At 68.2% G+C, this 27,927-nt stretch overlaps 3 protein-coding genes across 7 annotated transcripts in view; all 3 read right to left on the bottom strand.

The window, feature by feature from the left end:
* The window catches only part of MROH1 (maestro heat like repeat family member 1), a 73,349-nt gene extending 71,292 nt beyond the window's left edge, over window positions 1-2,057 (bottom strand). For 3 of the 4 annotated variants that reach the window (XM_075415403.1, XM_075415406.1, XM_075415407.1), the window contains exons 1-2: window positions 1,942-1,974; window positions 1,017-1,343 (exon numbers count right to left, since the gene is read on the bottom strand). In XM_075415403.1, coding sequence (XP_075271518.1) covers window positions 1,017-1,038 — 22 coding nt within the window. In that variant the 5' untranslated portion in view covers window positions 1,039-1,343; window positions 1,942-1,974. Of the gene's footprint in view, window positions 1-1,016; window positions 1,344-1,941; window positions 1,975-2,004 lie in introns of those variants that run through there. The other variant, XM_075415405.1, reaches the window with a different exon arrangement.
* A 105-nt stretch (window positions 2,058-2,162) lies between these two features.
* On the bottom strand, window positions 2,163-7,306 carry HGH1 (HGH1 cochaperone). The gene is made up of 7 exons (XM_075415335.1): window positions 7,226-7,306; window positions 6,395-6,975; window positions 6,206-6,306; window positions 5,344-5,442; window positions 5,175-5,266; window positions 2,740-2,862; window positions 2,163-2,660 (listed from the first exon to the last, which is right to left on the bottom strand). The coding sequence occupies exons 1-7, from the start codon at window positions 7,283-7,285 to the stop codon at window positions 2,163-2,165; spliced, it is 1,554 nt and encodes a 517-aa protein (XP_075271450.1). The 5' UTR covers window positions 7,286-7,306.
* A 3,331-nt stretch (window positions 7,307-10,637) lies between these two features.
* Window positions 10,638-24,154, bottom strand: MAF1 (MAF1 negative regulator of RNA polymerase III). 2 transcript variants are annotated; one of them, XM_075415416.1, is made up of 8 exons: window positions 23,750-24,154; window positions 23,315-23,460; window positions 19,363-19,491; window positions 18,456-18,621; window positions 15,984-16,105; window positions 15,421-15,540; window positions 14,003-14,116; window positions 10,638-13,871 (listed from the first exon to the last, which is right to left on the bottom strand). In XM_075415416.1, the coding sequence occupies exons 2-8, from the start codon at window positions 23,395-23,397 to the stop codon at window positions 13,850-13,852; spliced, it is 756 nt and encodes a 251-aa protein (XP_075271531.1). In that variant the 5' UTR covers window positions 23,398-23,460; window positions 23,750-24,154; the 3' UTR covers window positions 10,638-13,849. The 2 variants fall into 2 exon arrangements, with proteins under 2 accessions (XP_075271531.1, XP_075271530.1); XM_075415415.1 differs by lacking the exon at window positions 23,750-24,154 and having other exon boundaries at window positions 23,315-23,675.
* Between the last annotated feature and the right edge of the window lie 3,773 nt (window positions 24,155-27,927).

Here is a 27,927-nt window from a genome sequence, read left to right as displayed (position 1 = left end):
GTCTCTAGTTGCCCCTTTCCTGGCTCTGGTGGCCCACATCCTGGCTCTGGTGGCCCCTGTCCTGTCTCTAGTGGCCCCCTTCCTGCTCTGGTGGCCCACATCCAGGCTCTGGTGGCCCTTGTCCTGCCTGACGGCCCTTGTCCTGGCCCTGGTGGCCCTTCTCCTGGCTCTGGTGGCCCACATCCTGGCTCTGGAGACCCATATCCTGGCTCTGGTGGCCCCTGTGCTGCCTTTGGTTGCCCCTTTCCTGGCCCATGTGGCCCTTCTCCTGGCCCTCGTGGCCCCTGTCCTGTCTCTAGTGGCCGCCTTCCTGGCCCTGTGACCCTTCTCCTGGCCCTGGTGGCCCACATCCAGGCTCTGGTGCCCCTTGTCCTGGCCCTGGTGGCCCTTGTGCTGGCTTTGGTTGCCCCTTTCCTGGCCCATGTGGCCCTTCTCCTGGCCCACCCCCACAGCCAACAGACCCCCCACTTTGGGGGGGGGGGTTTCTCATTTTCCAAGGCGTGTTTGCCCCACGGCCGCAGTAAAGCCACCACGAGCCGGTGCTGCTGCTGCAGGCAATCCCTGCTCCGCCCCAACCCACTCTGTCCCCGTGGCTTAACCCAGAAAACCCTTCACTGCCTGAAAATCAAATAAACAAAGATTCGTTTCAACGCTTCCTGGCGTTAATTCAGGCCACGCACCAGGGCTTACCCCAGTTTAAACGTTCAGAGACCGTTCCAGCTCACGCAATTTGCGGCGGAGACGAGGCCCGAGACCGGTTTCTAGGGCAGGGAATTGCCGCACCCGGCCAAGCCAAGAGCTACGGCAGCCCAGGGGCCCGGCAGCTTCGCCGTCCGCTCCGCCGCAGAGCGGCACCGGCAAGGACGAGGGAGGCTTCCCCCCGGTTCCATCCCCGTGGGAAAGCGGTGCTGGGGCCGGGCCGGAGGAGCAGCCCGAGGCGACGCGGGGACGGAGACTCAACGGCACGGCCGGTGCCCGAAGCCCCTCGGCCGCTCCCGCCACGCTCCCCTACTCACGTTTTATCCGTGACTCCGTCATGCTCCGCGTTTTCAGCTTCCCCGCCAGCAGAAGGCAGTCGGCGGCTTCCTCCGGCTCGAGCCTGGGGGTCCCCGGGGAACCTATTTTTAGGCGCTGCCGTAACTTCCCCGGAGAAGAAGAGGGAAAGCCGATGCCGGGCGAGGCGGGGGAGATGCTCTACAGCGAAACACCGGTTCCTTGCCGGTCCGCGATCGCCCACCCGAGCTCCGCTTCCGAGAGGCCGGCGAGCAGCGGGCGCAGCGCTTCCATCGATCCCCGCCGAGGTGGGAGCTGGAGGGAGCCCGGCCCGGCTGCTGCTCCGTCACCTGCAAACGGGAAGACGTCGTCCGTCGAGAAAGCTCAAACCGCCCGGCGCGGCTGGAATATTCCACGCCCCGAATACCCCAAAAAAACACGAAAAAGAGCGAGGGGAGCGAAGTTTTCCGGCGTCTGCAAGGGCTGGGAGCCTGGGTGCCGGGGCAGAGCCGGCTCCGCTCCCTCAACCGCCCAGCTCCGGGCTGGAGACGAAGAATTTGGAGATAAAAGCACAATTTGGCAATAAAAGCAGAATTTGACAATAAATTAGCGATTTTAGGGACGATCTTTGAGATTTCGGCCGCTGCCCCAAGCCCAGCGCTGCCGTCGGAGATTCTCCACCCTGCTCATGGCCAAGCCAGGTCACGGGGGGGGGGTCGATCCCCAGCCGTGCCCCCCCCCCCCCCCCCCCCCCACCCCCGTTACCGCCCAGCGAGACGTGCGGCCTTGTCACGGTACCGAAGCCTTCCCCCAGCGCTCCCCTATGGAGTGGGGATGGGGGGGGGGGGGGCGCTGACCCGGTTTCCCCCCCTCAGGAGGGGACGGGCAGCACACGGGGATCCCCCGCTGTACCGGTTCCCCCCCTCCCCTTTCCCCGGCCGCACTCACCGCCCGCCCAGGACCGGGACCGGTTCGCTGTCCCCCCCCCACACCCCCCTCCCCGTCCCCTACCCCCGGCGCCGCTTCCGGGTGCGTCGGCCACGCCCCCCTCGCTCCGGCGGGACGCGCCCCCTTCGCAGCCGAAATGGGCGGTGCGCAGTGCGCATGCGCCGCTCCGTTCCGCTAGGGGGCGCCGGTGGCGCGGGGGACCCCCGCGCCACCGGCGCCCCCTAGCGGAACGGAGCGGCATCGCCCCCGCGCCCCCCCCGCATCTCCCTATTATGAAGGTGAAGCCCCGCTCTCCCCCCCCAGCCCCCAAACCTCCCACCCCTCGGGCCACGGCCATTTTGGGTTGGAAAACTTTTATTCAGCGAGCCCCTTCCCCCCAGCCCTGTCCCGCAGAGCCACACGATGGCGGGGGGGACGCCCCGCTCCCCCCCCCAGCACCCCCAAATTCCTCCCTCCACGAGAGAGGAGGAAAATTCCCCCCAGCGGGGAAGGAAATTTCCTCCCCCTCCCCATAGTGGGGAGGGAAAGGGGCCAAGAGCCGAGGCCGACGGCCCCCTCACCGCGCCGGCTCTGGGGGGCTCAGCGTCGCACCCCCGCTCCCGCCGCCATCGCTCCTCTTCCTCGCGGTCCAGGCGCCGCAGCTCCCGCTCCAGCTCCTCGGGCACCGTCACCTCCAGCAGGTTCTCCAGCCCGGCGGGGGGCTCGTCCCCGATCAGCACCTGGGGAGAGAGGGGAGGAAGGCTCGGGAAGTGGGGGGCAGGGTGGTGGGACCCCCCACACCCCAGGACCCCGGCCCACCTGGATGAGCTTCTCGCAGGCGGCGCGCGCCGCGGGCTCCCGCTCCCAGGCGTGCAGCTCCCGCAGCACCACGTACGCGCCCTGCGCTCTCACCGCGCGCCGGCCGCCCGGCGTGGCCGTCAGCTGCCGAGGTGACAGGGCCGCAGCGTGGGCAGGGGGGCCGGGGCGGCCGCTGACAGCCCCTGGTGACAGCCCCCGGTGACAGCCCCTGGCACGGCCAGCGACAGCCCCTGGTGACAGCCCCCAGTAACAGTCCCCGGGGTGGCTGCTGACAGCCCCCAGCACAGCTGGTGACGGTCCCTGGTGTGGCCAGTGATAGCCGCCACCATGGCCGGTGACAGCCCCTGGTGACAGCACTCGGTGACAGTCCCCAGCATGGCTGGTGACAGCCCCCAGTGCAGCCAGGGACAGTCCCTGGTGACAGTCCCCAGGATGGCCGGTGACAGCCCCCAGTGCAGCCAGGGACAGTCCCTGGTGACAGTCCCCAGGATGGCCGGTGACAGCCCCCAGTGCAGCCAGGGACAGTCCCTGGTGACAGTCCCCAGGATGGCCAGTGACAACCCCTGGTGACAGCCCCCAGTGCAGCCAGGGACAGTCCCTGGTGACAGTCCCCAGGATGGCCAGTGACAACCCCTGGTGACAGCCCCCAGTGCAGCCAGGGACAGTCCCTGGTGACAGTCCCCAGGATGGCCGGTGACAACCCCTGGTGACAGCCCCCAGTGCAGCCAGGGACAGTCCCTGGTGACAGTCCCCAGGATGGCCAGTGACAACCCCTGGTGACAGCCCCCAGTGCAGCCAGTGACAGCCCCTGGTGACAGTCCCCAGGGTGGCCGGTGACAGCCCCCACTGTAGCCACTGACAGGTCCCAGCATGGCTGGTGACAGCCCTCGGTGACAGTCCCCAGGGTGGCAGGTGACAGCCCCCAACATGGTTGGTGACTGCCCCCAGCATGGCTGGTGACAGTCACTGGTGCAGCCAGTGACAGTCCCCAGTGACAGTCCCCAGGGTGGCCGGTGACAGCCCCCAGCATGGCTGGTGACAGCCCCTGGGGTGGCCACTGACAGTCCCCAGCACAGACGGTGACGGTCCCTGGTGTGGCCAGTGACAGCCCCTGGTGACAGTCCCCAGGGCAGCCAGTGACAGCCCGCAGCACGGCTGGTGACAGCCCCTGGCATGGCCGGTGACAGCCCCCAGTGCAGCCAGTGATAGCCCCTGGTGACAGTCCCCAGGGTGGCTGGTGACAGCCCCCAGCACAGCCAGTGATAGCCCCCGCTGCGGCCGGTGACTGTGGCTGGTGACAGTCCCCAGGGTGGCCAGTGACAACCCCTGGTGACAGCCCCCCAGCGCAGCCAGTGACAGCCCCCAGCACAGCTGGTGACAGTCACTGGTGCAGCCAGTGACAGTCCCCAGGGTGGCCGGTGACAGCCCCCAGTGACAGTCCCCAGGGTGGCCGGTGACAACCCCTGGTGACAGCCCCTGGCATGGCCAGTGACAGTCCCTGGTGCAGCCAGTGACAGCCCCTGGTGACAGCCCCCGGTGCAGTCAGTGACAGCCCCCAGCATGGCTGGTGACAACCCCCTGTGACAGCCCCCGGGGTGGCCGGTGACAGCCCCCAGGGCAGCTGGTAACGGCCCCTGGCATGGTCCATGATGGTCCCCAGGGTGGCCGGTGACAGCCCCCGGCATGGCCAGTGATGGTCCCAGGGTGGCTGGTGACAGCCCCCAGCGACAGTCCCCACAGTGGCCGGTGACAACCCCCAGTGCAGCCAGTGCCAGCCCCTGGTGACGGTCCCCAGGGTGGCTGGTGACAGCCCCCGGTGCCAGCTGGCATGGCCGGTGCCAGTCCCTGGGTGAGTGAGGCGTCGGGGCTCGGGCAGCCCCGCTGTCCCCGGGTGGGGGGCCGAGGTGCCCCACGGCGCTGGGGGTCTGTCCCAGAGCCCCTCCGAGCCCTGGGGGGGTGGGACAGCCCCCCAGCACCGGCCACGCCGCCTGGCTGAGGGTCCCCAAAGGGGTGGGGTGGGCAGGGGGCTTCTGCGGCCGTCCAGCCCCCGGTCACCATCACAGGGACCTCTCCCGGACGCGGGCGTCCCCAGGGAGGGGGCATCTCCCACCCTGACGGGGAGGGGGCTTCTCCCACCACCCCCCCCCGGCACGGACGGGGCATCTCCCACCCCCAGCGTGAAGAATTCCTGTCTCCTATCCACCCCAAATCGCCCTTTTTCAGCTTAAAACCAACCCCCCCCAGCCAGCAAGCGCCCGCTGATGCTCGAGGTTGTGCCCCCCATCCCGGGCAGCCCCGGGACGAGCCCGCCTCCCCTTTTCCCCCTCCCCACAAATATTCAGGGCCAGCTCCCCCGCCCCCCCCCCCGGCAGAGCGGGGTGGCCCCGAACCCCCCCCCCCTCAGCCCCCCCCACCCCGGAGCTCCGGGCGCCCACCAGCATGATGGCTTCCAGCAGCATCTTCCGGATGTCGGGGTCCTCCTCGCGCTGCTTGTCCTGCGGCAGGTACTGCAGCTCCGGGGGGAGCCCTGCGGAGAGGGGGGCTTCAGGGGGGGGGTTTGGGGGGGGCCGGCAGCCCCCCACGCCCGCTCCGACCCCCACTCACGCTCCGTCTCGTCCTCGGGGAGCTCCTCGGGGCCTGCCAGGGGCAGGAGGAGGAAGGGCAGGATGTCTACCTCCTCGCTCAGCAGCCACTCGTGGTCCTCTGGGGATGGCCGGGGGTCAGAGGGGCTGCCACGACCCCCCCCATGGTGGGGGGACCCCGGCCGGCAGCCCAGCCCCCGCCCCACCAGCGGAAGCGGGAAAAGCTCAGTGGTCCAGATCGGGAGGGGGGGAAAAAACCCAGGAAAAAAGCCCCAAGCGACGCTCGGCACCGAGCGATGCCCGCCCGCGTCGGCCCCCTCCCCGCCACCAGCGACGCCGCGCCGTGGGGACAGCCCTCCGGTCTGCGGGGGTCGGCTGGCCCGGCTGCGGCCCCCCGGCGAGGAACGGAGGAGGGCCTGATGCTGCACAAGCGGTGCTCGGTGCCAGCTGAGCCACCGGCACGGCCCTGGCACAACCCGGCCGTGCCCCAGTTCATCCCGGCCATGCCACCGGCACGGCCCCGGCTGCTTCACCGGCACAGCCCTGGCACAACGCGGCCGTGCCACAGCTCAGCATAGCCATGCCACCGGCACGGCCCCGGCCAAACCCAGCTGAGCCACCGGCACGGCCCTGGCCAAGCCTCCAGCACAGGCCCAGCTCAACCTGACCGTGCCCCAGTTCATCCCGGCCACGCCACCGGCACGGCCCCGGCTCGACCCAGCCGATCCCCGCCCAAACCCGGCTGTGCCACCGGCACAGCCCCGGCCACTGGCCCAACGCACAGCACCACGCGGACGGCTGTGAAGAGAGCGGGCTCCGTCCCAGTTCCGCCCCAGTTCCCCCAGTTCCGGCAGGCAGGCGGTGCCGGGGTCGTCGCCTCTCACCGTACTCGAAGCAGCAGTTCCGCAGGGCCCCCACCACGCCCCGGCGCTGGACGACCGAGTCCTTGCACTGCGTGAAGGGCAGCAGCCGCTGCACCGAGCACCTGCGGGGAGGGAACGGGGTGGTGGGGGGGGGGGGTCACGGCGAGCTCCAGCGCCCCGGGCCCAGCCCTGCCCCGCCCGCAGCCGCACCGGGAGCGGTCGAGGAGCCCGCGGCGTCCCTCGGGCAGCTGGCTGAGGTTGCAGAGCAGCGGCCCGAGCTGGGCGGGTGGCTGGGGCTCGCTCAGGATCCGGAGGAGCGGCGTCAAACCCGGGCCGAGCTCTCGCAGGCCCCGCAGCACCCGCCGGGCCCCGCCGCGCTCCCGGCAGAGGTTGGCCAGCAGCCCGCAGGCCGGCCCGGCCGGCAGCAGGCCCAGCAGGGCGGGCAGCGCGGCCAGCAGCGGGCCGCGGGCCGCAGGCTCGGCCGAGACGTTCACCAGGCAGCTCAGGGCGTCGCGGGCCGCCGCCGGGGCCTGGGCCGGGGCCTGGAGTGGGGCCTGGGCCTGGGCCGGGCCCGTCGCCAGCTCCAACAGGGCCTCCAGCGCCTCGGGCCTCCCCGCCAGCAGCCGCCGCCCCGCCGCGCTCCCCGACAGGGCCAGAGCCGCCGCCGCCGCGCCCTCCCGCGCCGCCGCGCCCGCCTCCGGGCCCAGCAGGGCCGCCAGCTCCACCATCGCCGCTTCCTCCTCCTCCCTCTCCGCCGCCATGGCCGGCGCTTCCAAGATGGCGGCCGTCACCTAGCAACCGCGGAGCCAATGAGCGTCGCGAGGGTGGGGCCGCGGCGAGGCTGAGCCAATCCGCTAAGGAGCACCAGGGGGAGGGGCCATGCGTGGAAAGGGCTTCTGGGAGTGGGAGGTCCGCGGGGAGAGCCCCGCCCCCCGAGTGGGACACGCCCCCTGGCCCTGCGGCGCCTCTGGGTCCTAGCGCGGGTGGGGAGGGCCGGCCCTCGGCTGCTCGCCCGAAGCCCTCCCGGAGCATCCCTGGTACCTTTCCCGGAGCATTCCCGGAGCATTCCCTGGTAGCTTTCCCAGAGCATCCCTGGAGCATCCTCAGAGCATGCCAGAGTATCCCAGAGCATCCCCGGAGCATCCCTGGTACCTTTCCCAGAGCATCCCTGGAGCATCCCCGGAGCATCCCTGGAGCAACCCCAGAGCATCCCCAAGGCATCCCTGGTACCTTTCCTAGAGCATCCCTGGAGCATCCCAGAGCATCCCCAGAGCATCCCAGAGTATCCCGGAGCATCCCTGGAGCGTCCCTGGTACCTTTCCCAGAGCATCCCCAGTACATCCCCGGAGCATCCCTGGAGCATCCCCGGAGCATCCCTGGTACCTTTCCACGGAGCCCACCCGAGCACGAAGCCCACCCAAGCACAGGCAGGTCCCGGAGCCGGGCTTTCCCGTGGGATTCTCCTTCCACCCGTGCCTGAGCATGGAGCCCACCCGAGCATGAAGAGGGCTCCAGCAACCCCGGCGCCGGCATCAAGCCCACCGGTGCCGAGCCGTGCCGGCAGCTGGGCACGGTCAGTGCGGGAATCACCACGCGTCTCTGGAGAGGGGGCTGAGCCCACGCTGCCCGGAGCCCCCCAGGAGCCCACCACCCCTAGACCCCCAGAAGCCTCCAAGCCCCCCAGCAGAAGCCCACCAACCCAAAGGGAGTGGCCCATCACCCCCAAGCCCTCGAGGAGATGCCCCCAAGCCACCCAGAAGCTCCCAAGCCCCCCAGAAGAAGCCCACCAGCCCTCCAGGAGATGCCCCCAAGCCCCCCAGAAGCCCCCAAGCCCCCCAGGAGAAGCTCACCAGCCCCCAGAAGCCCCCAAGCCCTTCAGGAGATGCCCCCAGGACCCCCAGAAGCCCCCAAGCCCCCAGGAGAAGCCCCCAAGTCCCCCAGAAGCCTCCAAGCCCCTCAGAAGTCCACCAGCCCCCCAAGAGATGCCCCCATGTCCCCCAGAAGCCTCCAAGTCCCCCAGAAGAAGCCCTCCACCCCCAAGCCACCAGGAGACACCCTCAAGCCCCCCAGTAGCATCCCACCAACCCCCAGCCCACCAGGAGATGCCCTCAAGCCCCCCAGAAGCCCCCAGGCCCCCCAGGAGAAGCCCATCACCCCCCCAGGTGATGTCCCCAAGCCCCCCAGAAGCCCCCAAGCCCTCAGGAGAAGCCCACCACCCCCCAAGCCCCCAGGAGATGCCCCCAAGCCCCCCACGGGAAGCCCAGCACCCACCAGCCCCCCAAGAGAAGCCCACCCAAGCCATGCAACCAGCAACCCACCGGCACGGTCCTGCCCCGGTCCCGGCTCCCACCCGGGGCCGGAGGAGCCGTGGGGCCACGCGAGGGTCCTGTTCCCCCCCCGCGCCCCCGGGGGGGGACGGGCAGAGCCGCGACCCCTGCCCCGGCCCCGCCGAGAGCCCCGGAGCCCGGCTCGCCGGGACCCCGGCCGACGGCACGGCCATGGCTGCGGTGGGGTTACCGGGTCGCCTCGACGGCCGCACGCATCCGAGGGGAAACGGGAGGACACCGAAACCAGGCTGGACCGTGGCTCACCGGCCCCGGCACCGCCGCGGTGGATCACGGCTCCGTACAGTGCCGGCACTGCTGCGGTGGATCGCGGCTCACCAGCCCCGGCACTGCCATGGTGGATGTCTGGTAACTGGCCCTGGCACCGCCGCAGTGGATCGCTGCTCACCAGCTCTGGCAATGCCATGGTGGATTGTGGCTCACCAGCCCCGGTATTACAGAATCTCAGAATCCCAGCATGGTCGGGGTTGGCAGGGCCCTCTGGGGGTCACCCAGCCCAACCCCCTGCCCAAGCAGGGTCACCCAGAGCAGGGGGCACAGCACCGCGTCCAGGCGGGGCTGGAATATCTCCAGAGAAGGAGACTCCACAGCCTCCCTGGGCAGCCTGGGCCAGGGCTCCGTCACCCTCAGAGGGAAGAAGTTCTTCCTCGGGTTCAGCTGGAGCTTCCTCTGCTCCAGTTTGTGCCCGTTGCCCCTTGTCCTGTCGCTGGGCACCACTGGGAAGAGTCTGGCCCCGTCCTCCTGACCCCCACCCTGCAGATATTTAGAGGCATTTCGAAGGTCCCCTCGCAGCCTTCTCTTCTCCAGGCTGAACAAGCCCAGCTCCCTCAACCTCTCCTCGTAGGGGAGATGCTCCAGTCCCCTCCTCATCCTCGCAGCCCTGCGCTGGACTCTCTCCAGTAGCTCCTCATCTTTCTTGAACTGGGGAGCCCAGCACTGGACCCAGCACTGCAGATGGGGCCTCCCCAGGGCAGAGCAGAGGGGCAGGAGAACCTCCCTCGCCCTGCTGCCCACACTCCTCCTCATGCACCCCAGGATCCCCTTGGCCTTCTTGGCACCCAGGGCACGCTGCTGGCTCCTGGTCACCCTGTCGTCCCCCAGCACTCCCAGTCCCTCTCCGCAGAGCTGCTCTCCAGCAGCTCCGCCCCAGCCTGTCCTGGTGCCTGGGGTTGTTCCTCCCCAGGGGCAGGACCCTGCACTTGCCCTTGTTGAACCTACGGTTCAACTCCGTACGGTGCTGGCACCGCTGCGGTGGATCGCTGGTCACCAACTCCGGCAACGCCATGGTGGATGGCTGCTCACCAGCCCCGGCATCACCGTGGTGGATTGCTGGTCACCATCTCCGGCAATGCCGTGGTGAATCATGGCTCACCAGCCCCGGCATTGCCACAGTGGGTCACCGGTAACTAGCCCCGGCACCGCTGCGGTGGATCACGGCTCCGTATGGTGCCGGCACCGCTGCGGTGGATTGTGGCTCCATACGGTGCCGGTACTGCTGTGGTGGACCGCTGGTCACCCGCCCCGGCATCACCGCGGTGGATCGCTAGTCACCAGCCCCGGCATTGCCACAGTGGGTCACCGGTAACGAGCCCTGGCACCGCCGCGGTGGATCACAGCTCACCGGCCCTGGCATCACCGTGGTGGATTGTGGCTCACTGGCCCTGGCATTGTGGCACTGCCGTGGTTGACTGCTGGTCACCATGGTGGATCGCAGCTCACCGGCTCCGGCAGCACCGCCGTGGATCACGGCTCAAAGCCCCGGTGCTGCCACGGCAGATCACAGCTCACCAGCCCTGGCATCACCGCGGCGGATCGCGGCTCACCGGCCCCGGCAGCACCGCGGAAGCCGCCGCTCTTCGGCACCGCGCTAACCCCAGGCTCCCAAGTCGAAGCGACTGAGCAGCGCGCCGACCCGCGGGGCCAACTGCCTTTCCGGTAGCGGGGAGGGGGGTCCGGGGGGCACCAACCCCCTCGTGCCGGGCTGCCCGAAGCCCGTTGGCCCCGCTCCGGCACCGGGGGGTCTCCGGCGGGGAAGGAACGCGGTCCCCGGGGAGACCCCCCCGTGCGACCCCCCCCCCTGGTGCGGGGTCCCCGAGGGAAAGCGGGGGGCGAATGACAGAAAACCTTTATTGGCGTGAGGGCACACGGCGGCGGGGCGCAAACGGGGCCGGCGGCCGCAGCAGCGTGGGGGGAGAGGGGGCGAGCGGTGGTGGGGGGCACCGGGCTGAACCCTGCTCCGGCCCGCGAGGGTCCCGTGGGTGCTAGGGGGTGGCCCTGGGGGTCCCGATGAGCGAGGAGGAAACGAACCCCGACCCGGAGCCGGCTGCTGCGGAGCAGGGGGACGGGGAGAGCGGCTGTCGGCGGGGACGGGGTGAGGGGCCTGGGTGTCCGTCTGTCTGTCTGCCCTTCACACCCCGCCGTGGGGCCTGGCTGTCTGTCTGTCTGTCTGTCTGCCTTCCCTCCACACCCCAGCGAGGGGCCCAGGCGTCCGTCTGTCTGTCTGCCTGCCCTTTACACCCTGGTGAGGGGCCTGGCTGTCCGTCTGTCTGTCTGTCTGCCTCACCTCCACACCCCAGCGAGGGGCCCAGGCGTCCGTCTGTCTGTCTGTCTGCCTTCCCTCCACACCAGGGCAAGGAGCCTGGGCATCCGTCTGTCTGTCTGCCTTCCCTCCACACCCCGGCAAGGAACCTGGCTGTCCGTCTGTCTGCCTGCCTTCCCTCCACACCCCAGTGAGAAGCCTGGGTGTCCATCTGTCTGTCTGTCTGCCTGCCCTCCACACCCCGGCGAGGAGCCTGGCTATCCATCTGTCTGTCTGTCTGCCTGCTTTCCACACCCCAGCGAGGGGCCCAGGCGTCCGTCTGTCTGTCTGTCTGCCCTTTGCACCCTGGCAAGAAGCCTGGGCATCCGTCTGTCTGTCTGTCTGCCACCTCCACACCCCAGCGAGGGGCCCAGGCGTCCGTCTGTCTGTCTGTCTGCCTTCCCTCCACACCTCAGCGAGGAGCCTGTCTGTCTGTCTGTCTGCCCTTTGCACCCCAGCCAGGAGCCTGGGCGTCTGTCCGTCTGTCTGTCTGCCTTCCCTCCACACCACGGCAAGGAGCCTGGGCATCCGTCTGTCTGTCTGTCTGCCTGCCCTCCGCACCTCAGCGAGGAGCCTGGGTGTCTGTCTGTCCATCTGTCTGTCTGCCTTCCCTCTGCACCCCAAGCCAGGCCTGCAGCACCCCCCAGCACCTCTCGCCCATGGCCAGGCCGGGGAAATGGGGTCAAGACCCCCCAGCACCCCCAGAGAGGGGGGCAGGGGCCGCGCAGACCACTCCGGGGGGTCAAGACCCCCCAAAACCCCCAGAGAGAGGGGCAGGGGCCGTGCAGACCACACCGGGGGGGTCAAGACCCCCCAAAACCCCCAGAGAGAGGGGCAGGGGCCGCGCAGACCACCCCGGGGGGTCAAGACCCCCCAAAACCCCCAGAGAGAGGGGCAGGGGCAGCGCAGACCACCCCGGGGGGTCAAGACCCCCCAACACCCCCAAATAGAGGGGCAGGGGCCGCACAGACCACCCCGGGGGGTCAAGACCACCCAAAACCCCCAGAGAGAGGGACAGGGGCCGCGCAGACCACCCCGGGGGGTCTGACCCCCTAACACCCCCAGAGAGAGGGGCAGGGGCTGAGCAGACCACCCCGGGGGGTCAAGACCCCCCAAAACTCCCAGAGAGAGGGACAGGGGTCACGCAGACCACTCCGGGGGGTCAAGACCCCCCAAAACTCCCAGAGAGAGGGGCAGGGGCTGCGCAGACCACCCTGGGGGGTCAAGACCCCCCAAAACCCCCAGAGAGAGGGGCAGGGGTCAAGCAGACCACTCCGGGGGGTCAAGACCCCCCAAAACTCCCAGAGAGAGGGACAGGGGTCACGCAGACCACTCCGGGGGGTCAAGACCCCCCAAAACTCCCAGAGAGAGGGGCAGGGGCTGCGCAGACCACCCTGGGGGGTCAAGACCCCCCAAAACCCCCAGAGAGAGGGGCAGGGGTCAAGCAGACCACTCCGGGGGGTCAAGACCCCCCAAAACCCCCAGAGAGAGGGACAGGGGTCACGCAGACCACTCCGGGGGGTCAAGACCCCCCAAAACCCCCAGAGAGAGGGACAGGGGTCACGCAGACCACTCTGGGGGGTCAAGACCCCCCAAAACTCCCAGAGAGGGGGGCAGGAGCCACGCAGACAGCCCTGGGGGGTCAAGACCCCCCAAAACCCCCAGAGAGAGGGACAGGGGTCACGCAGACCACTCCGGGGGGTCAAGACCCCCCAAAACCCCCAGAGAAGGGGGCAGGGGCCACGCAGACAGCCCCGGGGGGGCGAAGAGCTGTGGCCACGGTGCTGCCCCACGGGGGCTCCTCTCGGGGGGGGGCTTTTCCAGGCAGCTCAGACCCCACGGCAGCCGCTGCCCCTCGCTTGCTCACGCTCAGCTGAGCTCTCCCTGCCCCACACCCACCGAAATCCGGAGCGGGGGGGGACTCAGCCCCCCAAACTCCGGCAGAGCGGGGGGTCGGCCCGCAGCGGCTGGGCGAGGGGGGACGGAAGGAACCGGGGGGGGGGGATGCGGCTGCACCAAAGCAGCCGGGCTCCGGCACCGCCGCCCCGGTGAAAGCCGGGTGTGGTTTGAAGAAACCCCCAAGGAAAAGCAATGGAGGCGTGGGCTCAGGGGCCGCGCTCACCCGGGGGGCTGCTCGGTGGGACCCCTCGGCGCCGGCCGCCGCCGGCCGGAACGAAAACCGACCGAGGAAACCAAACCGGCGGAGAAAAACCAGGGCGGGGGGGCAAGGGAGAAGCAAACCTCTTGGAAACCAACGGGCTCTTCTCCGGGGAGGGGGCTGGGGGCGGTTCGTGGGCAAGGCTGCGCCCGGGGGGAGCCGGGCAGAGGCTGCGGACGGACGGACGGACGGACGGCGTTGGCCAGGGTCACAACCAGTACAGAAAAAAAGTGCTCGAGGGAAATCCAGCCCGGCTCCAGCGCCGCGAGGGAGTCTGCGGGTCAGTGCAGCCAAGGAGATCGGCGATAAAGTGCGGCGAAGCCTCTCGGAGCTCCGGCACGGCCGTCCGGCGAGCCCCGGCCCGCGCCGGAGCGGAACGGGAGCCCGGCCGGAGCGAGGGGACGCGGCCGGAGCGAGGGGACGCGTCTTCGGCCGGGACGCCGCGGCTGCTTCCAGTCCGTCGCGCTCCGAGATGCCCGAGGTTCTTCCTCCAGCGTCCGTGTCGGGGAGAGCGACGCCGCAGCCGGGGCGGGTGGGTGGGCTCGGCGGGGGCTGCCAGGCACCTCGGCGAGGGGTCGGGGGGCTCACATGCAAATCACCTGCAACCTGCGGCCAAGCGTGCGGGCGTCACGGCTCCTCGGTCCCGCCGAGCTCCGAGCCGCTCCCGAGGCAGCGGAGCAGAAATTCGGTCCCGCCGGAGCCCGCAGCCGGCACGCCGGAGCGCCGAGCTCACGCACCTCTCCTCCTCGATGCTGCCGCTCTCGGTGTCGCCGGCGTCCCCGTGCTCTTCCTCTTCACCCAGATCCATGTCCAGCTCGTTGCCGGCTTCCGAGCGCGTGTACGCGTACCCGCTGCGGGGAAATGGGGGGCACAGGGTGAGCGCCCGGCCGGCACCGCTCCGCGCGGTGCGGCTGAGACAGCGGCAGCTGTGCTGGATCCAGGGAGACCTGGGCAGGCTGGAGAGCTGGGCAGAGAGGAACCTGATGAGGTTCAACCAGGGCAAGGGCAGGGTCCTGCCCCTGGGGAGGAACAACCCCAGGCACCAGGACAGGCTGGGGCGGCCCTGCTGGAGAGCAGCTCTGTGGAGAGGGACTGGGAGTGCTGGGGGACGACAGGGTGACCATGAGCCAGCAGCGTGCCCTGGGTGCAAAGAAGGGCAATGGGATCCTGGGGTGCATGAGGAGGAGTGTGGGCAGCAGGGCGAGGGAGGTTCTCCTCCCCCTCTGCTCTGCCCTGGGGAGGCCCCATCTGCAGTGCTGGGTCCAGTGCTGGGCTCCCCAGTTCAAGAAAGGTGAGGAGCTACTGGAGAGAGTCCAGTTCTGGGCTCCCCAGTTCAAGAAAGATGAGGAGCTACTGGAGAGAGCCCAGTGCAGGGCTACGAGGATGAGGAGGGGGCTGGAGCATCTCTCCTGCGAGGAGAGGCTGAGGGAGCTGGGCTTGTTCAGCCTGGAGAAGAGAAGGCTGAGAGGGGACCTTGGAAATGCCTCTAAGTATCTGCAGGGGGGGGGGTCAGGAGGACGGGGCCAGACTCTTCCCAGTGGTGCCCAGTGACAGGACAAGGGGCAACGGGCACAAACTGGAGCAGAGGAAGCTCCAGCTGAACCCGAGGAAGAACTTCTTCCCTCTGAGGGTGACGGAGTCCTGGCCCAGGCTGCCCAGAGGGGTTGGGGAGTCTCCTTCTCTGGAGATATTCCAGCCCCGGCTGGACGCGGTGCTGTGCCCCCTGCTCTGGGTGACCCTGCTTGGGCAGGGGGCTGGGCTGGGTGACCCCAGAGGTCCCTGCCAACCCCCACCATGCTGGGATTCTGGGATTCCTCTCCCCAGCGCACTCAGGTCCCTGCCAGGAGGCTGCTCCACACCCAACTGGATCTGGCCGCCAGCAGTGCCCCCCGAGGGGTTACGGCCCCCTGGGACGCACCCGCGAGCAGCAGCCCGGTGCCAGGTCCCCGGGGACGACGGAGGGAACCGGGCTCCAGCTGAGCTCCGCTCTCCCTGGCCAACCTGGCGTGCCAGCAGCGGCAGCTCCCCAGCACGTCTCCACCGCGCCCGGCTCCGGGGCCAGTGACAGCCACAGGGACCCCGCGGCGCGGGGACGCTGCTCGCAAGCAGGCACGGCAATTCTTAGGGCGACCGCGGGGACGCCGCGCGGCCTGACCTGATGGAACGACAGGTAAAGAAGACAATCCGCTTCAGCCTCTTGTTGTAAAAGAAGTAGTTGAAGGACCAGAGGCTCCCGTCCTCTCCGAAGGGATCCGAATCCAGGTCGGGGTTGTAGCTGCAACAGCAGGCAGAGGCATGAGAATCACCGCGCTCCGCTCCCGGCGCCGACCCCGCTCTCGCGCCGGCTGGGGGTTGGAGGAAGGAAAGGGGCAAAGAGGGCGAGCTCGGGGCCTTGGTGGGCAGAGAGCAGGCAGGAGTCGGAGCTGTCGGAGCCCGCGGAGCCAGGCAGCCCCCGTGCCGGCGTCGGAGGGAGGGCGAGGGCCGGCCGGCGCGGCTGCTGCCCGGAGCACAGATCTCAGGGCGCGGAAATTCCGCACGGGAGAGGACGGCAGCAGCCGCTCCCCATCCACCGGCGCCGGCAAACCCCGGTGAGGAGACACCTTGCCCCGCTCCAGCGGTTCGTCCTTGCACACGTACACGCCGAAATGTAGCTTTTTATCAAAAAATAACTATTTCCCAGCAGGATCCAGGCCCAGGGGCAAGCGCTTGCCCCGTTACCTGTAGATGTCACACTCGGAAAGGCAGATCTCCTCGTCCACAGCATCCCACAGGTGAGGCTTCAGGGCGTTGAAATCCTCCCGAACGGCCGAGAAGAGGCTGCAGTTGACGGCGTTCACCACCTCGAGAGAGCGAGCAGGGCCGGTGAGAGGGGGTGAGGGGCTGTCACCCACCCTCCCGCCCACGCTCGTCCTCCCATCGAGCGGAGATGCCGGAGCCGGACGATGAGCGCGGAGGGGGAGAAGCCGACGGCCGAGGCACCGCCGTGCCGGGTCACAGAATCCCAGAATGGTGGGGGTTGGCAGGGACCTCTGGGGGTCCCCCAGCCCAACCCCCTGCCCAAGCAGGGTCACCCAGAGCAGGGGGCACAGCAGCGCGTCCAGCTGGGGTTGGAATATCTCCAGAGAAGGAGACTCCACAGCCTCCCTGGGCAGCCTGGGCCGGGGCCTCCCCACCCTCCGAGTGAAGAATTCCTTCCTGAGATCCGATCTGAATCTCCCCTCTCTCAGCCCAAAGACATCACCCCTTGTCCCATCACCCCCTGCGCTTGTCACAGCCCCTCTCCAGCTCTCTTGTAGGCCCCCATGAAGTTCTGGAAGACCTCTCTAAGGTCTCCCTGCAGCCTTCTCCTCCCCAGGCTGAGCAGCCCCAGCTCTCCCAGCCTCTCCTCCCCGCAGAGGGGTTCCAGCCCTCGGGTCATTGCTGGGGTCTCCTCTGGCCCCGCTCCCACAGCTCCAGCTCTGTTCTCTGCTAAATGTTTCTTAATAGATGAGCAACCCCGGGAACAGGAACCAGAACCCACAGTTTTGCTCCCTCCGCTTCCACCCCTCCTTGGGCAGACTCGTGTTGGCCGTTGGACCAGGGTGCCACCTCACAGAATCGCAGAATGTTCGGGGTTGGAAGGACCTTGGTGGATCACCCAGCCCAACCCCCTGCCCAAGCAGGGTCACCCACAGCAGGCTGCACAGCACCGCGTCCAGGTGGGTCTGGAATATCTCCAGAGAAGGAGACTCCACAGCCTCCCTGGGCAGCCTGGGCCAGGGCTCCGTCACCCTCAGAGGGAAGAAGTTCTTCCTCGGGTTCGGTTCTGGGCCCTGAGGAACCCATAGGGGATCTCTGGGTTACGCAGAGCCCAAGCCTCCCCTCCCCAGTCACAGAGGACACGTCCCGCTCCGTCTGCCTGCTCGGCGAAGGAAGCCTCGCTGGACCCCGACAGCCAGGGGACGGACAGACGGACGGACGGAGGGACAGCGCGCTTGGAGCAGAACCAGCACGTGGTAAGGCAGAGTCCGGCCACCAGCGTGCTGGCACGGGGATGAAAGCTCCAGAGGGACTCAAGCCACCGGTGCTTCCTTCAGCCTTCCTTCCCCTGACCTTCTCCTCGGTCAGCAGCCTGACCAAGGCCGGCGTGGAAAACGCCGCTGACGAGAGGCCGTGCCCAACGGTGAGCGAAGACACGGCTGCCGCCTCCGAAGGAAAGCACCCCAGGATGGCTGCTGGAAGGGACACCCCACAAACCTCTCCCTGGGAAGCACGAGGGCTGCCGCTGCCGGAGGGAGCGCGGCGTGCCCCGGGAGCGGTTACCCCAGATCCCGGCAGCGCGGCGGGGCTCCCCGGAAAACCGGACGCTCCCCACCAGATCCACGCTGCCAGGGGCGAAGCTGCTGGAGAGCAGCTCTGTGGAGAGGGACGGGGAGTGCTGGGGGACAACAGGGTGACCATGAGCCAGCAGCGTGCCCTGGGTGCCAAGAATGGCAGTGGGATCCTGGGGTGTATGAGGAGGAGTGTGGGCAGCAGGGCGAGGGAGGTTCTCCTGCCCCTCTGCTCTGCCCTGGGGAGGCCCCATCTGCAGTGCTGGGTCCAGTGCTGGGTTCCCCAGTTCAAGAAAGAGGAGGAGCTACTGGGGAGAGACCAGTTCTGGGCTCCCCAGTTCAAGAGAGATGAGGAGCTACTGGGGAGAGGCCAGCGGAGGGCTACGAGGATGAGGAGGGGACTGGAGCATCTCTCCTGCGAGGAGAGGCTGAGGGAGCTGGGCTTGTTCAGCCTGGAGAAGAGAAGGCTGAGAGGGGACCTTCGAAATGCCTCTAAATATCTGCAGGGTGGGGGTCAGGAGGACAGGGCCAGACTCTGTTCAGTGGTGCCCAGCGACAGGACAAGGGGCAACGGGCACAAACTGGAGCAGAGGAAGCTCCAGCTGAACCCGAGGAAGAACTTCTTCCCTCTGAGGGTGACGGAGCCCTGGCCCAGGCTGCCCAGGGAGGCTGTGGAGTCTCCTTCTCTGGAGATATTCCAGCCCCGCCTGGCCGCGGTGCTGTGCCCCCTGCTCTGGGTGACCCTGCTTGGGCAGGGGGTTGGGCTGGGGGACCCCCAGAGGGCCCTGCCAACCCCCACCATTCTGGGATTCCGTGATTCCCTTCCAGGACAGAGGCAGGGGCGCGGGACCCGGCCGGCCGCGGCGCTTCGCTCACGTACCCAGTTGAGGCTCGGCTCCCGGCTGAACTCGTGGCTCTTGGCAGCGCTGAAGTCGTAGTCCGGGCGGAAGGACTCGTTGAGCGTCGCGATCAGGTAGAAGAGGGTCTTGCGGCTGCACTTGTCACTCAGGGGTCCCTCCTCATCGCCGCTCTGACTCTTACTGAGCCTGTGACGCAGAACGGTTGCATCAGAGGTGGCATGGATGGTGCCAGCGCTGAACTCGAGCCAGCAGCGTGCCGAGGCGGCCAAGGTGGCCACGAGCATCCCGGCTTCTACCAGGAACCGTGTGGGCAGCAGCACCGCGGCAGTGACCGTCCCCCGAGCTCGGCACGGCCCCGCTCCTCGAATCCCGCGCTCAGCGCTGGGCCCCTCGCCGCGAGGAAGGCGCTGAGGGGCTGGGAAGGGCAGCGTGGTTGGAGAAGGCTCTGGGGGAGCTGGGGGGGGTCAGCCCGTGGAAAAGGGGGCCGAGGGGAGACCTCAGCGCTGCTGAAAGCAGCTCCGCTCCCAAGGAACAAGCGATGGATGAAGGAAACGGCCTCCAGGAGGTTTAGGGTGGATTTGGGGGAAAATCCCTTCCCTGAGAGGGCTGCTGAGCGCTGGGACGGGGCGGTGGTGGGGTCCCCTTCCCCGGGGGTGTTTAAAAGCCGGGCAGACGTGGCGCTTGGGGACGTGGTTCGGTGGTGGGCTTGGCAGCGGGGGGTTTACGGCCGGACTGGGTGATCCTAAGGGTCTTCCCCAACCTAAACCATTCCGTGATTCCGCAGAGCAGTGATTTTATCACACCAGGAACAAGCGGAGCAGCCAGCCCAGGGCCGTGGAAGCGACGCCAGCCCCCAGGGCAGGCTCATTCCCTCTGGGAATCCCGGCCCCCGCAGCGGAGCAGCCAGACCCCCCCAGTCCCCGGTACCTGCTGGGGCTGATGCCGGTGGTCTGCGGAGGCGACAGGGCCTCCAGCACGTGCGGCTGGCCCTCCTGGCAGAACTGCTTGAACATGTGCTTGTCGTCGCCAGCCATCTTGCAGGAGTAGCTCTCGATCCTGGGGAGACACGCGGAGCCCGGCGTGAGGCCGGCACAGCCACCGGCACCGCAGCGGTGGCACCCACGCAGGCCCCGGCACAGCGCCGTGGTGAGGGCTCGGACGAGGCAGCAGCATGGCCGAAGGATCTCCAGGCCCCAGGAGCGACCGTCCCCATGTCACCTGGTCTCTTGGCTCTGCGCATGGCAACCACGGCTGTCACAAACCCATTTCCTTAAACATCTGTGCATGCGTTCTCCTGCCCCGCTTCTCTGCCCTGGGGAGGCCCCATCTGCAGTGCTGTGTCCAGTGCTGGGCTCCCCAGTTCCAGAAAGATGAGGAGCTACTGGAGAGAGTCCAGTTCTGGGCTCCCCAGTTCAAGAAGGATGAGGAGCTACTGGAGAGAGTCCAGTTCTGGGCTCCCCAGTTCAAGAAGGATGAGGAGCTACTGGAAAGAGTCCAGTTCTGGGCTCCCCAGTTCAAGAAAGGTGAGGAGCTACTGGAAAGAGTCCAATTGTGGGCTCCCCAGTTCAAGAAAGATGAGGAGCTACTGGAGAGAGACCAGTTCTGGGCTCTCCAGTTCAAGAAAGATGAGGAGATACTGGAGAGAGTCCAGTTCTGGGCTCCCCAGTTCAAGAAAGATGAGGAGCTACTGGAGAGAGACCAGCGCAGGGCTACGAGGATGAGGAGGGGACTGGAGCATCTCTCCTGTGAGGAGAGGCTGAGGGAGCTGGGCTTGTTCAGCCTGGAGAAGAGAAGGCTGAGAGGGGACCTTCGAAATGCCTCGAAATATCTGCAGGGTGGGGGTCAGGAGGACGGGGCCAGACTCTTCCCAGTGGTGCCCAGCGACAGGACAAGGGGCAACGGGCACAAACTGGAGCAGAGGAAGCTCCAGCTGAACCCGAGGAAGAACTTCTTCCCTCTGAGGGTGCCGGAGCCCTGGCCCAGGCTGCCCAGGGAGGCTGTGGAGTCTCCTTCTCTGGAGATATTCCAGCCCCGCCTGGACGCGGTGCTGTGCCCCCTGCTCTGGGTGACCCTGCTTGGGCAGGGGGTTGGGCTGGGGGACCCCTGAGGGCCCTGCCAACCCCGCCATGCTGGGATGCCTGGATGGAGATAGAGCCGTTTACCCCACAGTGGCTCAGAAGAGGTCATCCGAGCTGAACAGCTCTCCTGGGGACACCAGAGCCACCCCACCACCCCTGCCGTGCCGCCCGCCTTGCCCCCGGCACGGGGAGCTCAGGAAGCGGAGCTGGCAGCGTCCCGCATCGCTGCGGTCACCGGTCGCAGCGCCCGCAAGCCAGACCGACGCCAGCGGTGCGTGGGGTTTGCGTGGCAAGGCTTTGGTAGTCGGGGGGTACAGGGGTGGCTTCTGTGAGAAGAGCCAGAAGCCCTGCAGCCCGTGGTGAAGACCATGGTGGGACATGCTGTCCCTGCAGCCCATGGATGAAGACCATGGTGAGGCAGGCTGTCCCTCCTGCCATGGAGCAGACCCTGGTGAGGCAGGTTGTCTCTGAAACCCGTGATGAAGACCACGGTGAGGCAGGCTGTCCCTGCAGCCCATGATGAAGACCACGGTGAGGCAGGTGTCCCTGCAGCTGTGGAGCAGACCATGGTGAGGCAGGCTGTCCCTGCAGCCCATGATGAAGACCACGGTGAGGCAGGTGTCCCTGCAGCTGTGGAGCAGACCATGGTGAGGCAGGCTGTCCCTGCAGCCCATGATGAAGACCACGGTGAGGCAGGCTGTCCCTGCAGCTGTGGAGCAGACCATGGTGGGGCAGGCTGTCCCTGCAGCCCATGATGAAGACCACGGTGAGGTAGGCTGTCCCTGCAGCCCATTATGAGCGCCATGGTGAGGCAGGCTGCCCTTCCAGCCCGTGAAGAAGACCATGACAAGGCAGGTTGTCCCTGCAGCCCATGATGAAGACCATGGTGAGGCAGGTGTCCCTGCAGCCCATGATGAAGACCACGGTGAGGCAGGCTGTCCTCCCAGCCATGGAGGCCCACGGGGGAGCAGACCATGGGAGGTCCCACGCTGGAGCAGAAGAAGAGAGCACGGAGGAAGGAGCAGCAGGGACAACGTGTGACAAACCGACCCGACCCCCGTTCCCCCTCCCCCCGCGCCTCTGACGGGGAGAAGGCAGAGAAAATCGGGAATGAAGTCGAGCCCGGGATACACGGGGGGTGGGGGAAGGTGATTTTAAGATTTTGGGGTTATTTCTCATGACTTGACTCTGATTTAATTGGTGACAAATTAAGCTAATTTCCCCAAGCTGAGTCTGGTTTCCCCGTGACGGTGGCTGCTGAGGGCCCTCTCCCTGCCCCCACCTCGCCCCACCAACCTTTTGGGACATTTCCTCCCCCATGCCCAGACGAGGAGGGGAGCGACCGAGTGGCTTTGGTGGGTCAGGGCCAACCCACCGCGAGCACGAAGCCCGAAAAGGATCCCTCCAGCCAGCACCAAAAATAGGTCCAGAGCTGGCCAAGGCCCAGAGCCCTTCCCAGTGACTGGCAGGTCCCATCGCCCAGCTCCGACCGAACAACGGCGGGTGAGAACAGCTCCTGGGTGCCAAGCAGGCCAACGGGATCCTGGGTGCATCACGAGGAGTGTGGGCAGCAGGGCGAGGGAGGTTCTCCTGCCCCTCTGCTCTGCCCTGGGGAGGCCCCATCTGCAGTGCTGGGTCCAGTGCTGGGCTCCCCAGTTCAAGAAAGATGAGGAGCTACTGGGGAGAGGCCAGCGCAGGGCTACGAGGATGAGGAGGGGACTGGAACATCTCTCCTACGAGGAGAGGCTGAGGGAGCTGGGCTTGTTCAGCCTGGAGAAGAGAAGGCTGAGAGGGGACCTTCGAAATGCCTCGAAATATCTGCAGGGTGGGTGTCAGGAGGACGGGGCCAGACTCTTTCCAGTGGTGCCCAGCGACAGGACAAGGGGCAACGGGCACAAACTGGAGCAGAGGAAGCTCCAGCTGAACCCGAGGAAGAACTTCTTCCCTCTGAGGGTGACGGAGCCCTGGCCCAGGCTGCCCAGGGAGGCTGTGGAGTCTCCTTCTCTGGAGATATTCCAGACCCACCTGGACAAGGTCCTCTACAGCCTGCTCTGGGTGACCCTGCTTGGGCAGGAGGGTTGGACTGGGGGACCCACAGAGGTCCCTGCCAACCCCTGACATTCTGTGATTCTGTGAAGCTGGACACGACCTGGCAGCGTGGGCACAGAGCGAGGGAGGGGATTCTGCCCCTCTGCCCCGCTCTGCTGAGACCCCCCAGGAGTCCTACCCCCAGCTCTGGAGCCCTCAGCACAGGGCAGAGCTGGAGCTGTGGGAGCGGGGCCGGAGGAGGCCCCAGCAATGACCCGAGGGCTGGAACCCCTCTGCTGGGAGGAGAGGCTGGGAGAGCTGGGGCTGCTCAGCCTGGGGAGGAGAAGGCTGCGGGGAGACCTTAGAGAGGTCTTCCAGAACTTCATGGGGGTCTACGAGAGAGCTGGAGAGGGGCTGGGACAAGGGCAGGGGGTGATGGGACAAGGGGTGATGGCTTTGGACTGACAGAGGGGAGATTCAGATCGGATCTCAGGAAGGAATTCTTCACTCGGAGGGTGGGGAGGCCCTGGCCCAGGTTGCCCGGAGAGGTGGGAGATGCCCCATCCCCGGGAACACCCCAGGCCAGGTTGGACGGGGCTCGAAGCACCCGGATCCGGTCGGAGATGTCCCTTCCATGGAAGGGGGTTGGAACAAGATGCTCCATCAGGTCCCTTCCCCCCCATTCAGGGTTCCCACGAACCAGCAGCGACCTCCGGCCGGGTCGAGGACAGAGCACAACGTCCCCGGCAGACAGCGGGCAGGGCCGCACTCACCGGCCGATGATGTGAGCGTCTCCCGTCTCCACCGTCAGCTGGGAGTTGATCGCTTCGAAACTCGAGTTCTCCAACAGCTTCATCGTCTTCGGCTTCCGGCCCCGGAGCGATTCCCTGCGCAACGGCCGCTGCCGAGCGTGCGTATCCTGCGGAGAGAGGGATCCTCGCAGCCGCGGAGGGAGAAGCCCAGGCGGCACGGCTCGACGCCCATCAGGGTCTTTTTCCACCCAAAACCCTCCGGTCGGAGGGAAAGCCGGGAAGCCAACACCTCCTCCAGGCAGGGGAAAAATAAGAGCGACAACAACCCCGGATCGGCACCCGCGCCGCCGGCCCAATCCTGACCCACGCGCCGCCGCGTCGCTTCGGCTGCGTAAGGGCGAGCTCGCCCGCGGCACGCGTGGCACCCTCGGCGTGCCGGGGGGGCCGTGCCCGTACCACCTCCTCCGGGCTCCGTGCCCGGCTCCCCTCCTCGCTCTCTGAAGGTCACCGGTTGTTTTTGGCCGGACCGTTCTCCCTCCGAGGCGCGCGGCGGCTGCTCTGCCGCGGGCTGGGGCGACGGCCGTGGCAGCCCCTCGGGGAGCTGCCCCCTCCGCGGTCCGTCAGAACCGTGAACTAGGCTGACCCCGGGACTGGTTAACTGGTTAACTGGTTAGCGTTCAGCCTCAGCGACCGTCTCCACGCCTCGTCCCGGAGGGACGGGCAGAGCTGCTGGGAGTGAAGGGGGAAGGCGGCTTCGTGACGGTGCCGGAGCCCCCGCTCGCTCCCCAGCTCGGGGCCTCTCCGGGACGGTAACAGGAGAAGCTGTAAACAGCCCGGGACGCGGTGCCAGGGCTCTCGGGACGCGATCCCGGGGCTCTCGGGAAGCGATCCCGGGGCTCTCGGGACGCGGTGCCGGGGCTCTCGGGACGCGATCCCAGGGCTCTCGGGACGCGATCCCAGGGCTCTTGGGAAGCGATCCCGGGGCTCTCGGGAAGCGATCCCGGGGCTCTCGGGACGTGATCCCGGGGCTCTCGGGAAGTGGTGCCGAGGCTCTCGGGAAGCGATCCCGGGGCTCTCGGGACGCGGTGCCGGGGCTCTCGGGAAGCGATCCCGGGGCTCTCGGGACGCGGTGCCAGGGCTCTCAGGACGCGATCCCGGGGCTCTCGGGACGCGGTGCCAGGGCTCTCGGGACGCGATCCCGGGGCTCTCGGGACGCGGTGCCAGGGCTCTCGGGACGCGGTGCCAGGGCTCTCGGGACGCGGTGCCAGGGCTCTCGGGACGCGATCCCGGGGCTCTCGGGAAGCGGTGCCGGGGCTCTCGGGACGCGGTGCCGGGGCTCTCGGGACGCGATCCCAGGGCTCTCGGGACGCGATCCCAGGGCTCTTGGGAAGCGATCCCGGGGCTCTCGGGAAGCGATCCCGGGGCTCTCGGGACGTGATCCCGGGGCTCTCGGGAAGTGGTGCCGAGGCTCTCGGGAAGCGATCCCGGGGCTCTCGGGACGCGGTGCCGGGGCTCTCGGGAAGCGATCCCGGGGCTCTCGGGACGCGGTGCCAGGGCTCTCAGGACGCGATCCCGGGGCTCTCGGGACGCGGTGCCAGGGCTCTCGGGACGCGATCCCGGGGCTCTCGGGACGCGGTGCCAGGGCTCTCGGGACGCGGTGCCAGGGCTCTCGGGACGCGGTGCCAGGGCTCTCGGGACGCGATCCCGGGGCTCTCGGGAAGCGGTGCCGGGGCTCTCGGGACGCGGTGCCGGGGCTCTCGGGACGCGATCCCGGGGCTCTCGGGACGCGATCCCAGGGCTCTCGGGACGCGATCCCGGGGCTCTCGGGAAGCGATCCCGGGGCTCTCGGGACGCGGTGCCGGGGCTCTCGGGAAGCGATCCCGGGGCTCTCGGGACGCGGTGCCAGGGCTCTCGGGACGCGGTGCCGGGGCTCTCGGGAAGCGATCCCGGGGCTCTCGGGACGCGGTGCCGGGGCTCTCGGGACGCGGTGCCGGGGCTCTCGGGACGCGGTGCCGGGGCTCTCGGGAAGCGATCCCGGGGCTCTCGGGACGCGGTGCCGGGGCTCTCGGGACGCGGTGCCAGGGCTCTCGGGACGCGGTGCCGGGGCTCTCGGGACGCGGTGCCAGGGCTCTCGGGACGCGGTGCCAGGGCTCTCGGGAAGCGATCCCGGGGCTCTCGGGACGCGGTGCCAGGGCTCTCGGGAAGCGATCCCGGGGCTCTCAGGAAGCGATCCCGGGGCTCTCGGGAAGCGATCCCGGGGCTCTCGGGACGCGGTGCCGGGGCTCTCGGGAAGCGATCCTGGGGCTCTCGGGACGCGGTGCCAGGGCTCTCGGGATGTGATCCCGGGGCTCTCGGGACGCGGTGCTGGGGCTCTCGGGAAGCGATCCCGGGGCTCTCGGGAAGCGATCCCAGGGCTCTCGGGAAGCGATCCCGGGGCTCTCGGGACGCGGTGCCAGGGCTCTCGGGACGCGATCCCGGGGCTCTCGGGACGCGGTGCCAGGGCTCTCGGGAAGCGATCCCGCGGCTCTCGGGACGCGGTGCCAGGGCTCTCGGGAAGCGATCCCGGGGCTCTCGGGACGCGGTGCCAGGGCTCTCGGGAAGCGATCCCGGGGCTCTTGGGACGCGGTGCCAGGGCTCTTGGGAAGCGATCCCGGGGCTCTCGGGAAGCGATCCCGGGGCTCTCGAGACGCGATCCTGGGGCTCTCGGGACGCGGTGCCAGGGCTCTCGGGACGCGATCCCGGGGCTCTCGGGAAGTGGTGCCAGGGCTCTCGGGACGCGGTGCCGGGGCTCTCGGGACGCGATCCCGTGGCTCTCGGGACGCGATCCCGGGGCTCTCGGGACGCAGCGGCCACTTCCAAGCCCTCCCAAGGGACGAGAAGTCCCCACCCCTGTCCCGGGCACCACGGCGGGGCCGCAGAAGGAACGACTCCCGGCCCCTCGCTCTCAGGGCTGAGCCGGGGACTCCGCGCGGCCGTGACCCCGACGCCGCGGCGTCACCAGCCCAGATCGCGCGCAAGCCGAAGCGGCACTACGGCAAACGCCGTCTCTTCGAGGCAGCGGCAGCATTCACCACGACGCCGAGCCGATAAACCGAGCGGCCCGAGCCCACCGGCACCGACAAACCCCCCCGGTCCCGTCCCGGGACGGCATCGAGCAGCTCTTCCCACGCCCCAGAGAGTGGCAAACGGCTCCGCAAACCCCATCCGGCGTCAAACACCGGCTGCCGCAGCGATCGACCGCCCTCCAAGCGGGAAAGAAACTCCGCCGGCGCGTCCCCAGCGTGGGTCTCCGGCTCCTTTCGGGCTGCTGAAGCTCCAGCCTTCGGCCTCTCGGTCTCGCTCAGCCCCCCGCATCGGGGTAAACCAGGTCGCCCCGCAGCAGCCCCCGCGCCCGCCCGCCCGCTTCTCCCTCGCTGTGAGCGAAAGGAGAGAGGAACGAGCTCGGGAACAGAGCTGGGGAGATGGAGAAGGGAAAATTCGGGGATCAAATGCCAATCTGCAAGGAGCAGGGGTGGAAAGTGGAGCATTCGCCAGGGTGTCCTCACGCCACAGGCACATCTCCGGCGCCCGGCACACAGACCGGCCGGCAACGTCTCCTCCGCGCTGCGAAAGGCAGCGGCAACTCGAGCGCTCGAGAGAAAAGCGAAATCCGGAGCGGTCGTGGCGCTGGAGCGAAGGGGCTGCTCGCAGACCGTGAGCCGAAAGGTCCCTGGGACGCCGAAACCTGTCCCCTCGCCCAACCCCCTCAGTGATCTGGAGGAGGGGATTGAGTGCTCCCTCAGTCAGTTGGCAGATGACACCGAGCTGGGTGGGAGCATCAATCTGCTCGAGGGTGGAAAGCTCTGCAGAGGGGTCTGGACAGGCTGGATCCATGGGCTGAGGCCAACTGTGTGAGGTTCAACCAGGCCAAGGGCCGGGTCCTGCCCTTGGGTCACACCAACCCCACGCAGCGCTTCAGGCTTGGGGACGAGCGGCTGGAGAGCTGCCCGGCGGAGAAGGCCCTGGGGGTGCTGGTTGGCAGCCGGCTGAACAGGAGCCAGCAGGGTGCCCAGGGGGGCAAGAAGGCCAACGGCAGCCTGGCTTGGATCAGCAATGGGGTGGCCAGCGGGAGCAGGGAGGTGCCCTGGGGAGGCCCCATCTGCAGTGCTGGGTCCAGTGCTGGGCTCCCCAGTTCAAGAAAGGTGAGGAGCTACTGGAGAGGGTCCAGCGGAGGGTACGAGGATGAGGAGGGGACTGGAGCATCTCTCCTGCAATGAGAGGCTGAGGGAGCTGGGCTTGTTCAGCCTGGAGAAGAGAAGGCTGAGAGGGGACCTTCGAAATGCCTCTAAATATCTGCAGGGTGGGGGGCAGAAGGATGGGGCCAGACTCTTCCCAGTGGTGCCCAGCGACAGGACAAGAGGCAATGGGCACAAACTGGAGCAGAGGAAGCTCCAGCTGAACCCGAGGAAGAACTTCTTCCCTCTGAGGGTGACGGAGCCCTGGCCCAGGCTGCCCAGGGAGGCTGGGGAGTCTCCTTCTCTGGAGATATTCCAGCCCCGCCTGCGCCGCGGTGCTGTGCAGCCTGCTCTGGGTGACCCTGCTTGGGCAGGGGGGTTGGGCTTGGGGACCCCCAGAGGTCCCTTCCAACCCCTGCC

This window comes from Opisthocomus hoazin, chromosome 3 (assembly GCF_030867145.1).
Source record: "Opisthocomus hoazin isolate bOpiHoa1 chromosome 3, bOpiHoa1.hap1, whole genome shotgun sequence".
In the NCBI taxonomy this organism is placed as follows: domain Eukaryota; kingdom Metazoa; phylum Chordata; class Aves; order Opisthocomiformes; family Opisthocomidae; genus Opisthocomus; species Opisthocomus hoazin.
The sequence above is the reverse complement of the archived record's forward strand: the minus strand, read 5'-3'. Positions and strand labels throughout refer to the sequence as shown.

Excerpts from the sequence above, each read along its gene's own strand:
- HGH1 (XM_075415335.1), bottom strand. The coding sequence starts at position 7,285 with ATGCTCCAGGGATGCTCTGGGAAAGCTACCAGGGAATGCTCCGGGAAT. Across the intron at positions 5,443-6,205 it reads GAACTGCTGCTTCGAGTACG|AGGACCACGAGTGGCTGCTG; the intron begins GTGAGAGGCGAC and ends GGCCATCCCCAG. Across the intron at positions 2,863-5,174 it reads TGCTGGAAGCCATCATGCTG|CTGACGGCCACGCCGGGCGG; the intron begins GTGGGCGCCCGG and ends TCACCTCGGCAG.
- MAF1 (XM_075415416.1), bottom strand. The coding sequence starts at position 23,397 with ATGAAGCTGTTGGAGAACTCGAGTTTCGAAGCGATCAACTCCCAGCTG. Across the intron at positions 19,492-23,314 it reads GACGCTCACATCATCGGCCG|GATCGAGAGCTACTCCTGCA; the intron begins GTGAGTGCGGCC and ends GTGTCTCCCCAG. Across the intron at positions 14,117-15,420 it reads TTTACCTGTCGTTCCATCAG|CGGGTACGCGTACACGCGCT; the intron begins GTCAGGCCGCGC and ends ATTTCCCCGCAG.